We start from the raw sequence: 13,694 nt of genomic DNA on the forward strand, positions 1-13,694 counted from the left end.
TTTTTAACCCCAGTGATTTCCAAGGGCTTAAAAAAAAGATTTTTAAAAATATATTCAGTGGTATTGCTATGGAAAAAGAATAAGACCTAGAAGTTCACAAGATAAGGGACAAGCCCAAGCCATCATTAAAATCTCCCTAAGAAGTCTATGACTCTTTATCACTTCAGGTCAAAAAATTAATTGTTTTGGATCCTAAGAAACGGCTGACTACCTTCCAAGCTCTCCAGCACCCGTGGGTCACAGGTAAAGCAGCCAATTTTGTACACATGGATACCGCTCAGAAGAAGCTCCAAGAATTCAATGCCCGGCGCAAGCTTAAGGTAAGTGACGTATATTTCATTTTGTGTTGTTTTAAAAAAGTATTTCTCTCTTATCTTGAATTATCAAAGATAATTTCACAATTCTTCATCTAATACTATTACTCATCTCCTGTGGTACCAGGCAAAATTCTGCTTTGAAATCCTAATAATACTGGTATAAAGCCACCTATAGTCTTATGTTATCCTCTCATAAGAATGTATTGTTAATAAAGTGAAATGTGTTACATATTGAGATTTATTCACCAAACAAACACATTATCACTGCTTTTCATTGACTTAAGGCTGAACTACTCGAACAACAATATTCAGGAAGCTGATATTTATTCTTTCTGAATATGTGAGAACTGGGGGGAAGAATTTTTAACTATATTTTGTAATATAGATAAATAATTACCGTACTTGGTAAAATTAAAATACTCGAATAACTCAAATTATCTTCCAAAATATATCTTTTAAAGATTATATGTAGAATAGAGAATAGGTGCTTTTCTCTTACATAACGATATTTGGGACTAGCGATATACACAGGGATCTCAAAGAACAATCGAAGGTCAAAAACAGTGTTCTACTCAGCCATCACTTGTGGTCTGACACAGACTAAATAAACCTGAAGGGTTCCATGGTTAAATTCACTTGAAATACCTGGATTAAATACCCTCGACTTAACACAGTCTATCTCAAATAAATCTGGCCAAGAATCTCTTTTATCCCCAAGATACCTATTAATATGCATAGAACTAGGGCTCCATGAAACGAAGACTTTGGGAAACTCAATCTGAAATTGTTGAAAACTGGTAATCCATGGACAAACTCATTTACTCAGCCTTTCAATTGTCCAGATGATTAAATACAGAGACTAGTTTGCGATGAATGACATTTTTCTGTTTACTCTATGAACAAGTTTTCATATGACAATTTTGTAATAATATACTTTGAAAGATTGAATATTAACATATAAAGCAAACTCTCTAAATGTGAAGTTGAGATTGAGCTCCGATTTGGAATTTTAAGTGGAGGTGACACCTGACACTTTTCTGTTTCCAACCAGGCAGCGGTGAAGGCCGTGGTGGCCTCCTCCCGGTTGGGAAGCGCCAGCAGTAGCCACGGCAGCATCCAAGAGAGCCAAAAGGCCAGCCAAGAGCCATCTCCAATCCAAGATGGCAATGAAGGTGTTAAAGCTTTTCCAGAAGGAGAGAAAGTTCAAGTAGATGTGGCTCACGTGGCAGTTGAGAGGGCAAAGGCTGAGCCAATGAAGGTGCAGGAGGTAGAGGAAGTTAAAGATGCTGCTATAAATGCTGCCGATGCCACCAAGATGGTGCCCGAGGCACTAGAGGATGGGATAAAGGTGGCCGACCCGGAAATAGAAGAGGGCTCAGCGGAGGAGAAGCTGAAGACTGAGGAAGCCTCCAAAGAAGGGCAAGAAAACCCTGCTCTGGGAATTGTTGCTCAGCAGAATGACATGATCCTGCCAGAGTACTAAATTGGCTAGCTTCCAATCTGGAAGCCAAATCCTGGCACTTTATGCATTTTGTCCTTCAGCAAGGAAGGTGTGGAAGCATGATATGCACTATAGTGATTCTGTTTTTGAGGTGCAAAAAAATACATATGTATCAGTTGGTAATCCTAACTTCAATGCATGTGACTGCTTTATGAAAAAATAGTGTATTCTGTGGTATGTAATGGATACCTAATACTGATGAGTTAAATTTGAAATTGCAAGTAAACAAAACACGACTTTTAAAAACATGCATTTTCAGGGACCAGTAGCACACATTTGAAGTAAATAGTAACAAATCGTTTTTGCTTTGAAAACCTAGCCATCCCGTACCCTTTGGATTTCTTCGCAAAGGGAGTCATCCCTTTGGATTATTGCTCAGCTCGTACTAAGTAGTATCCTAAGATGTGTTCCTCTGACATTCACATTTTACTTTTCATCAATGTGTTCAAATTGTTTACAAGGAGACAGTTATAGGTTATAGTTGTATGGTATGTGCAAAAAAAAATTCCACAATGGTAGGAATTGAAGCATACTTGAAGGGCCATAAGACCATATGCCCCCAAAGCGTATGTGGGGAATGCATTTTTATTTTGTCCTTATTTATACACACTATATTACTAACAACCAAAAGTGTTCTATCATAAAATTCTGCCATTTTCCAATTCTGGAGAAAGTATTTTACGTGCTCATGCTGAGGAATGCATTCTTTCTCTCACCTGTTCTCTAATACAATGTTTTTCTGATGGACAACACTTAGGAAGGAATTAAGAAATTTAGGAAAGAAAAGAGATAAGATCGGGCTTAGAATAACAAAGATTGACTCCTTGTCATTTTTCAGATAAAATTGGACTTATTCATAAATTTGTACAACTTTACAGAACATTTTTATGTATAAACTCTACAATTACCAAGTTTCGAATATTTAGAAAAATCTACCCCTGAGGATGGTGCCAAAGTATCTAAATAGAGTAGAAACAGTATTCCATTATAATGTCATTCATTATTGACTTTACTAGAGTAAGGAAATAGTTTTGTTTATAAAAGTCTTTTTTCCCTTCAATTAATGGTTATCTAGGTACACTGCTTATGAACTAAAGAGATTTCTGAAAAGCTAGTATATCTTTTAGCACACTTGGAATGAAAGTGCCCACATTTTACAGTGTAGTTTCAAAAGTTTCCATGTGAAGAAATTTAGACAGTGCAACTTTTTATTTACTTTAAAAAACAAAAAGAAAAAAAAACACCAATTTCAAATCAGACTCTTGAGAAGCTGTAACATTACACCTAATACTTTACTATGATTTTTTTCAAAATATATTTCTTTGATTTTTATATTAACACTTTTCCCTTATAGAAATCACATTTAAATTCCAATTACATCAGATTTATTTCTAATTTGAATAGAAATGACGGCTTTTATGAAATTATGTATCACATTTAGTACCTTTTAACTTCAAAAATTTTTTTCAAAGAACAAAATGATAGATGATAAAAATGGCTATCACATAAAAATCCTCATAAAAAAATAGAGATCTTAAATTTTTTTGGCTCTTCCTCAAAACTATTAAATTAGAAAATAAAATTAAACCTCTGTTTCTGGGGGCTGTTGGACCTGGGTAGACATTCTGCTTTCCAAGCACAAATTTTCCTTTCCTGCTATTCTCCTGAGAAGATAACAAGGTAGGGCTTCTCATCTTTCAGAGTTTAGGGGCCTGACAGGTCACTGACATGGAGGAAGTAGCCCTTAAGGGCATATCATCTGAACTCAGAGGAAGATTATTTTTTGTTTTATTTTTATTAATTAGTAGAAAGTACTTATCCTCTTCTTCCCTGTTTCTTTCCTTCCTTCCTTTTTTCTTTCAAAATTCCCATTTCAGCTATGATTAAGGGCTCACTACTTTTAACCTTTAAGAATGCCTTTTTTACTAAGCATTAAGATTTCCATTTTAAATGATCAATTGCCTGGTGTACTTTTACCAATGAGATTCAACAGGTATATACAGTAAGTGTCCCATCTATTACAAATGGGAAAAAGAGAGGGAAAGCAATCTTGTTAGAAAGTGGCAATTAGTTGAAAGATCAGAACATATCTTCCCTCCGGGCCTACTCCCATGTTGTTCCAAGGGCAGTTGTTACACCATTCTACACTTCAGTGCTTGGTCCTGGGGACTGCAAATGCCAGGGCCAATGTGTGTATAAGAATTTTACCAATTTAAACGCCTTTTCCTTGGGGAGCACCCGAGGATGTGAAGGTAATTTCCTCCTTTTTTTTAACTTGTAAATTGCACTCTTAAAAAATCAATGGGAGTTTTAAATTTTGACTTGTAAAGATTAAGTCCTGATAATGCCTAAATAGTGACTAATTTAGTCATTCCAGTGGAAAAACAAGTCAAACTCTCACAAAAATTGGTCATTTCTGCCAAGAGATTCAATCTAAGATTTCATAGAAATACAACCTAAGTTAGGATAATTGGTTAACATTTTGAAAGAACAGCAAATATTTATATTCTTTGTTAAAATGGGATATATTATCTTTCTCAAAGATCACTTAGCTAAATAATGGTAGCTGGAGCTTTAATTTGGCAAACTGCTTCATAATGTTACCTTTCTTTAATTGACAATATAGTCAAGTTATATTTGAAGCAAAAGAATTAAGGGAGTTTCTGCAAAGAACAATAAATTACCTTTTGCATTTAGGGCTGACAATTATTATATTTCATTATTAAATTTTGTCTTCAGATAAGTTCAAATGCACAGCATAACCTAGACGATTTTACTGTGAAGAAGGACAATCTTGATATCCCCTATTTAAATCTAATTGGAATCCCAGTGATTTTTCTCAAACCTTAAGAACTCCTTTTTCCCATGAATACGCCAAGTAGAAGTTAGAATAATATGGTTGTAGAAGTTATCTTCTAGAGCAAGTGCTGTCTAATATAAATATGAAGCAAGCTACATACGTAATTTTAAATTTTCTCTAGGCACACTTTAAAAAATAAACACAAACAAAACAAAAATGAGTGAAATTAACTGTATTTTAATCCAATATTTCCAAACTATTATTCCAACATATAATTGATATAAGAAATTCGTGAGATATTTTAAATTTTTTTAAAATTTTTATACTAAGTTTTTAAAATCAGGAGTCTGTTACACCTTTAGAAAATCAAGTGCCCAGAGCCATGTGTAACTAGAAGCTACCGTATGGGAATAGCACTGTTCTAGAGTATTTTTTAAGCAAAATGACACATGAATTTCTACGCTGCGATTAGAGCTTCCTCGGTTTTCCACACTGATGAGTTGGTAGGAGGTCAAAAAGAAAATGTTTCAGAAATGTCATAGATTGAAATAAATAAAAACTCTATTGGCCATTTCTGCTTATTAATGTGCTTCAAAGAAGGAATGTTCCTAGACATGACTTTTAGAGAACAATACCTTCCTGGGCATTGCTAGATTGCCTATTAGCCACAATCCCGTTAATCCCTTTTGGTCTCTGGAATCTTGAATACAGGCTCTCCGTGAAGCCAATAGTATTCTTGTGTACCCAGATTTACTGTGGGTGAATCATTCAGGAAGGACTGCACAAAGAATCTTAATAGGAGTTTGCAGGCCTGGACTAGGCTAGACACCATCCTCATGTTTCAAACAATATTTCTTTCTAGAAACCTAAAAAATACCAACTTTTCATGATGAAGATTATACAATTAGGATGATAACCCTCCAGATGTGACTATGATCATCAGCTGGCATTTTTTGGATTTCCTTAGAAGGGTTTAATCAACACTGCCATTACACATGGATCCAAAAGACTTTTGAAATTTTTTTACATACTACTATTTTAGAATAATCCTCAAGGTTCTATAGCCATTTTTAGTGGCAGACTTAAAAAGCAAGAATGGTTTGCCTTTTACTGTGACCTCAATTACATAGCATTTTAAACATATTTTGTAATTTAGAATGTCTAGCAATCCCTATTTCCAGTTTCACATGCAAGGTAATTGTTGGTTGGTTGCCTACACTGAAGATTTAAAGAGAGCCATTTCGTTTCATAATTTAGCTTTTATTTCACAGAAGCATCTAGCTACATTTCAAATTGGAAAAAAAAAAAAAGAAAAGAAAAGAAGAAATGCCAGAAGAGGCAAAAAATAAAATTAGTAAACCATTTATTCTGTTTTAAGATTGTTCTTGCAAAACAGATGCAAAAAAAAAAAAAAGTCACAGTGAATCAGCACTAGGTTTTTCTTGATGAAGGTTCACTCCACATATAATTGACATAAATATATTGAGCAGAGTCAATTATATAATTACAATGCCATTATGTAATTTACTTGTCATTGCAGAGTATTCAATAGACTACTTTAGATAGTGCAAAGTTTCCAGACATTTACCTACATATGGGATTTGTAATATCCTTGTAATTACTGTTTATTAGGTCATATTTCCATTTCCTTAATGTTTATCACTGATACATTCCTGATCAGGGTCATTGCTAACATTTGCACACTTTCTGGTTAAATATTGCTTAATAGTTAGACTCTGTGTGTGTCTTCGGTGTTTTTTTAAAACATTTATACACATGTAATCTCAATATTGGTATTATAATATTTATAACCATATTACAAGCATAAATGTACCAAATAATTTTCTATAATTTTTTTTTTCAAAGTCCTTTCTTCCCCTGGCACAATTCAGTGAGTTTTTGGTTCCTGACAAATAGAAAAATGAAACAAACAAACAAAAACACCAGAGAGATAGATATCAGCTACCATCCATGGGAACCAAGTTCAGCATTTCCTCTTTCTAAATTCTGATCTATTAAGGACCAGTTTTTGTCACTGTTACTCTTTTCAGATATCACCCGTGATTAGATAATACAGTCAGTCTCAGCTCACAAAGCCCAGCCATTTATATACTTACCTTGGAGAGCACAACAAACTTGACTAAAAACCTGAGAGGATTTAATAGTGTGATTTTAACTTCCTTCTACACTCAGCTTTTTCTCTGTTATCTGGTCCTGAGGTCCACTGACGGCAAGATGCAAGTTTTGCCGTGAGTGCAGACTATCCAACTCCTTCACAGGAATCAGACATTGCTCTAAAGAAGACCAGGCATCTGACCTGGTTGAGCTCAAATGAGCCAAATAGAACACCTCTTCCCATGTTCTGATTGAATATTGTTTGAATATTGGTATGTTCTCATTTGTCAGTAATGGAAAATGAGATTCCTTTAATCATTTGCTCTTCTCAGTCTTGGTTTGCTACCACTCATTCCAGATCAATGTTTTATTCCATTTCTCTGGCCATCAGGCTGCCCTTTAGGACTGTGAGATGTTCTCTGAAACCCCGAACACAGGCATCCCAGACTTGCTGCAGAAATGTGGGGCCCTTGGTGGCCCAGAAGTCTATTTGAAACTCTAAGTTACAATGCTAACACAGTAAAATTACACTGTTCTTCTTAATAGTTGCTTTCATCATATTTTGAGAAAATTTTGATGTAAGCATTTTGACCTGGAAAACCCATGGAGATGGAATATTTATATCCATGTAGTCTTTGCTGTGATTCATTGTGTTAAAAATGACATTTTTTTCAGTCAAAGAATAATCTTTATTTCCCCTTTAAAAGATTATGTCAAGCTACTCAAATACAATAGGATTCACATTGGAATTTTTGAAAGCTGTTGTTTTCTCTAAGCATTCTCACTCCGATAATCAGTTATAAATGATTAGGTTTGTCCTTTGTCTTTTCCTCGATACATGTATAGTAGTTAATCTGGTTTGTAAGATACATGTATGACTATAAATTGAAACTGTCATCTCATAACTGCCTTTTAACCTGACCTATTTTATAGCCTATCATGCAGCTAATATACAGTAGCATAGAGTACAGACAGCAGATTCATACAAATTTGTTTACATTTTTATTGTCAAGGTTATTACTTATGTCAGAAGTTCCCAAGGTGTTTCTATGCACACACCCTGTCTCAGTAATATTTTCATGGTCCCCCTGAAAGTAGTTAGGTCCAAACAATGTAATAGTAGTACTGCATTCCATGTCAAACAAATGTTGCTGTTTCCTTTGAAACGTTAACATTTCCTGTGAGTTTACTGAGTGGGAACAGTAGATGAGGGTTTAAGTAATTCCTTATACCTAACAAACTAAGGGTGTCAGGGAAAAGGGATTATTAGTAAGGGAGTTAGGGGCTATACTTTTTATTATACAAATGCCAATCACTCTTTTATCTATGGTCTTTGTGATATACATACAAAACGTGCATTTTTTAAAAGTAATTTCCACATAAAAAATTGTTCAACGAAAGAAAATTAAATTCTCAAGAACAGTTTTCAGGAGTTAGGCAAATTATGGTTCACAGACACCAAATCCACCAGAGCTTGTTTTTATAAATAAAGTTTTATTAGAACATGACCATGCTCATTTATTTATATACTGTCTGTGTCACAAAATGTGGGCAGAGTTGAGTAGTTTCAACAGGGAACATATAGCCCAGCAAAGCCCAAAATGTTTATCTGGCCCTGTACAGAAAAAAAAAAAATTTGATGAAAAAGACTCCTGTTTTTTCATGGCACCCCATGCCTTTTGGTGACATCTAGGTATACAGGTTCCCATACTCCAGATTTCTTCCCTTTAGCTTAAGTTCCTTATTCTCATTTGCTCCTTAGAAAGTTAGGAGAGCTTTATTTCTGTTGCAGATGGTCGTACAACAATAATTGTGCTGGAAGTACAAATTAACAGTAAAATTTCCCTACAGAAAAATTAAAATTGCATCATTCCTGAAAAAAAAAATGTAGAGAATTAATTGATTTGGTGCAGAGGAATTTAAGATTTCTAGCACTTTGAACATGTTTTAGAAATTTGATCCTTATATTTAAAATTATGTAAATAATATCTTACACTGGTATTTGCTCATATTTAAGTCAGTCTGGAGCTGTTACTTTGTAAGCTAAGAAATAAGAGAGCACTTTGGTTCTGAATCCTTCAGACTATTTATATCAACTGGATTTTCATTTAATCATTTTTAGGAAATAATTTTTTATTATGTGGCACTTTATCACAATGTCTTGCTCATTAGTAGCTCAGGGAGCAGGCAAACAGCCAATTCTTTTATATAAGAAAGCTTTTCAGTCCTCACGTTTTTCTGTTATATATTTCATTTCTTTGAAAAGAGAGGGACTTGAGTAAATGTTTTCCTTTACTTTTCTTACATATTTGGAAATCCAAGAAGAGCCTTTACTTTGTCTATTTCTATCATTCCACAATATCTGCCTTAAGGGGAAGTAGGTGACCCAGATATTGGGAAGTGTAGAGTGCATGCCCTCTGTTTGACTTTGAACATCTGTAGCCAAAAGGTTACACATGAGATATTGAGTAGAAAACCTATTATCAGGTTATTAGGAATGCCTAAAATTATATCATGACTCTAATTAAATCATATACTGTTTTCTCAAAACTGTTGTAGCAATTAATATGATGTAGCCCCTGGTATTCACTATAGTACTCAGGAAAAAAAGTGATGAGTTGTCCGCCAGCTCCTCAAGGTTGATGTGTGTAGGACACTCAACTGGAATGGGAGAGGGAAAAGTGTGTCAAGATTCCACACTCCTACTGCCCATTTCTCTTGGTTGCTCAGAGTTTGAAGGAAGTTGTTAATGGACTTAATGTTTCTACATTTGTCTTAATATTTGGGTCAGTAGCTTCCCTTAGAAATGAATAGACCAAAGGCAATAACTTATTTTCCTCTCAGAACCATAAATAATGGAATGTAGGGGATATTAGCCTATGTCGCAAGTACACTTTAAGGAAATGATTTGCTAATTTCAAGGCTTCCAGGAGAAGGCCATTCCAGGAACCTATTTTCTCAGAAAACTTTCTCTGAGAAACAACTATGTACAATGAAAGAGTCAGAGATGAATTAAACTCCTCTAGGAGTGAGCTTTGTAGTTGGAGATAAAACAATTGTACATATACAGCCTGTGCTAAATTTAGGCAGGCAGTTAAGCCCCTAGAAATGGAAAGAAACGCTCTCTGCTCCTTGGAACGGTCAAAGAAAGCTTCATGGGAACACAGGCTGGATTTGAAGGATGGAGAGAATCTTGCAGGGTAGAGAAGAGGAAGGGGACATGTCTGGCTGAGAAATCTATAGAGTAGAGAAATGCAAGGCAAAGTGGTGAAGGAACAACCTGAGACTGAAAGGCTGAACTCTACAGTTGTAGAAGTCCACACTTCCTACAACTCTTGCTAAGTTTCAGATCTTGTGCAAAGTTGAATCGGACCTCTTCGCTCCTTTCTTATTCTGGATAGACATGTGAGCATCACTTCCTCAGAGCATCAGCCCTCTGTGATGTACATACTTGACTAATTTGGCACATCTCTAAACAGAATAAAAATCACTCAACACATCAAAGACATTTTTGCAAGTCACCAGTTGAAGCAAAGCCTCAGTCACTACAAGCAAAGACTACATTGGCCAGATCTCTGCTGACAAAGGAGAGTAAACAATGATGGTGATTATCTGAGTAAAGTGTGCAAAACTCTGATGTCAGAATAACTCCCTGTGACTCTGGAAATCACCTAACTACTTGCTAAAGCTTTGCTAATGGAGGCCTACACCAAGGTTACTTCTGCCTTATTTTTAACACTTTAAATTTTCTGACCTGAAAGGGCAATCCCCACAGGATTTGAGATAGAATTATACTTGAAAGTTTAGAATTCAAAAGATAACATGTACAAAAAAGCTAAGTCTCAGACAATGAAATTTAAAATGTTCAGAACTGCTTTCCCCAAACATCAAGCTGGTCTTGGCATGTCCCTTCTTCATCCTTCCCTTTTGCCCCTTTACACACCCTTCTAAAAATCCCTTTTTATATCACTTACTGCAAGCAGTATTTTACATCCATCTTCAAGCAACTTAACATTTACCAATTAGGATCAGATTATAGCATATATACTTTTAGTTGTCTTACCACTTTGCTAGTTTCAGATAACGTCTGTGATTATTGAATGGCTGCATTATTCCTCAGGGCAAATGAAAGAAGGGACAAAGGTTGACTAACATCTGAGTGATGGAAGAAGCTAAGATAGAGATACCATGAGATACCATAGAAAACAAGTTAGCAGACATTGAGAAAGGAATACTTCCTATTAGGGTTTTTCAGGCTTATGTTACATTATCTGGAATATCTTTTCTAGTTTTTCCTAGAAGAGAAATTTGTATTCCTGAGTTGTTGAAAGTTTTCTGGACCAATAACAGCATGGAGGACTAGATGAAAGGAATACCATTATATAAAGGAAACCTACATCTCCAGTAGTTTAGACTCTAAGTCATTAGCCAAAAACGAGTGCATGTAGGATTTTGAGGACAAAGAAAAAGTATAAATGTATCAGTTTACCAAGCCAAGATTATTGGCTACCTTCCCAACTTCTGGTTCAAAGTACTGAAAATGGAGCTGTGGACATTTCATTTTTAAAACCTGTTAAAATGGTGCTATTGACTCCTTCATATAAAGATATACTATGGGTTTTTTTAGGTAAACATGTAAGTCTGACTTGGCCATAAATGTAAATATAGAAAATGTAGAGAATTCATCAAAATTATGCCCATTTGCTTTTGATCAATCTATCATATTCTTCAATGACAGTGATTGACAGTGAGTCCCCACTTCTTACAACAGATTCATTGGCTCTCTCAGCTGCCTAGAGCCTGCGGCAGACAACATGAGAGCCACAGTGAACTTTGGCGTTTCTTGGACTCAGTTGGATAACCCGATTAAATGACTAAACATGCTCATTTCTTGGTGTTTTCCAGGAACATAAAGATATGCGACATGAGGCAAAACAGATATTGGCAAACTATTTAAACTGACCCCAGATGTCAGAAAGTGCCAAAAAAAAAAAGAAAAAAAAAGCATATAATCTTGCTGCCAAGAAATCTATAAAGCAGTTTGCATGTATAGTATGATAATAAATCATCTAAGAGTCTCATCAAAACTTTGCATTCTGTGATTTGAAATGTTACAATTCAAGAGTGACACAATGGACATTTTCCTTACATCTGAAATGTAAAGGTGAATCATTCCAAAGAGAATTGACACCCAGAAAGGTAATGACTTATCTAAGGTCAGTTATTGGCTAAGACGAGAATAATCTGGGTTACCTATATCCTGGCCTAGGTACAAAGTAAATGCAGCAATTCAATATAAAAACTGATTTTTCATTGTAAAAATTGAAACTACAGAAAAATATAAAATTATCATTAACACCTTCCAAAAACAAGCATTCTTTCCCTAGCATTTTTTTTCTTCCAGACTTGTGATCATTGTAACTTTTTTGTATCAACCTAGTGCTAAAGCACAAGCACTTTTTGCATAATCTTCACAAACATTTTGATAGCTGCATAATTATTCCAGTCTCATGTTTCTTTTCTAACACTACAGAAAGCCTTTTGTGTCCAGAGAAGTCCTTCCTAAGGAAATAATCCCAATGTGGAATTGTTGGGGCAAATGATATTTAGTGGTCACTTCAAGATGAAGCTTACAAACCTACAGGACCTGAGAATGAGGGTAAAAAACACGTTTAACTTTTAAGCTGACTGTTAGCAGGAGATATAAAAAGATCTGAGTCTTTCTTGAGCTTGACCAATCAATTTGCAAACATTTGTGCAAAATATTTGACGGGGAGGAATATGACAGCCAAGCTTACCCTCTGATTTACAGCTTGCTACCATTATATCCCAAATCTTCACTTTGTTGAGAAGACGCTTAGCCTAAACAGTGACTTGCCAACTGAGGGAGTTGAGGGAATTGCTCGAGAAAAACAAAACAAAACAAAAACCTCTCCCATTTGCAAGTCCATTTTTGACTATTTGAAACATATTTTTATTTCAGTCTGGTTTTACACAATTTCTGGACTTTTTTTTAATAAAAAATCAGCTGTCATGTACTGAAAAAATAAGTACCATGTACTAATACTTAAAAGATGTCACTAAAGCTCACTACCTAAGCAGGCAGGTAAATCTCCTGAAAAAGAATACCATCCAAATGATGAGTAAAAAGCCTATTTTTATTTTTATTAGAATACTACACGCCACTAATCACCTCTACAGCTGACAAGTAGCGTGGATCTATCATCTTCAGGGATACATTTGCAGTTCACATTCTCCATCAATTTTCTGTCATCTTCTAGTTATAAGTGCCTTCATCCATCGTGGATCCTTTGCTCCAAAAGAATAGAAACACGGTGTACTAAAAACATAGGTTGTTCACATTGGATGCCATGTGACACCAATCATTAACCTATAGAGGAAGCACCATCACCTCATTACCTCAATTAAGAATAGCTATGTAGCATCTGCCATGGAGATGGGGCCCAATAAATGTTTCATGAAAGAGTGAATGACTATTTGGCTATTTTCATTTCTATTTTGGGAGTTTATCACTTTCCTATTGACATCTGGAGGAACCTTATACACTTCCCAGAACTGATCCACTGAGAGATGCTATGGTTCCTTCCTCCAAGAGGCTGGAAATCCTTATGCTGGCCTTCCTGGTCACCATTACAGCTAGGGGTAGTCATGTGACCTAGGCTACTAGAAAGAAAAGTGATTGGAGGCTTCTGGGAAAGCTTCTGTTTTCTTGATAAGAATAGACAGGTGAGTGGTATCATGCCTTCCTCAGCTTCTTCTTGACTTGAATGCACATGTAATTACCGGCACTAGTCAGTCACCTTATTACTATGAGGTAAAGATGAAGTGAACTGTAGAAACACTGGCTCTGACGTCCTTGAGCTGATAAACACTAACAATTACCTATATCCAGACATTTTATTAAACAAGAAAAATAACTCCCTATTTGCTTAAACCATTT

General features: G+C 35.4%; 1 protein-coding gene across 2 annotated transcripts in view; it reads left to right on the top strand.

Moving 5' to 3' along the window:
• Positions 1-3,059, top strand: part of CAMK4 (calcium/calmodulin dependent protein kinase IV) — a 188,841-nt gene extending 185,782 nt beyond the window's left edge. The window contains exons 10-11 of one of the 2 annotated variants that reach the window (XM_011365157.2): positions 168-320; positions 1,369-3,059. In XM_011365157.2, the coding sequence (XP_011363459.1) occupies positions 168-320; positions 1,369-1,800 (585 nt within the window). In that variant the 3' untranslated portion in view covers positions 1,801-3,059. The remainder of the gene's footprint in view (positions 1-167; positions 321-1,368) is intronic. The other variant, XM_023533629.1, reaches the window with a different exon arrangement.
• The last annotated feature ends 10,635 nt before the right edge of the window (positions 3,060-13,694 follow it).

Source organism: Pteropus vampyrus, unplaced genomic scaffold (genome assembly GCF_000151845.1).
Source record: "Pteropus vampyrus isolate Shadow unplaced genomic scaffold, Pvam_2.0 Scaffold106, whole genome shotgun sequence".
Taxonomy (NCBI): domain Eukaryota; kingdom Metazoa; phylum Chordata; class Mammalia; order Chiroptera; family Pteropodidae; genus Pteropus; species Pteropus vampyrus.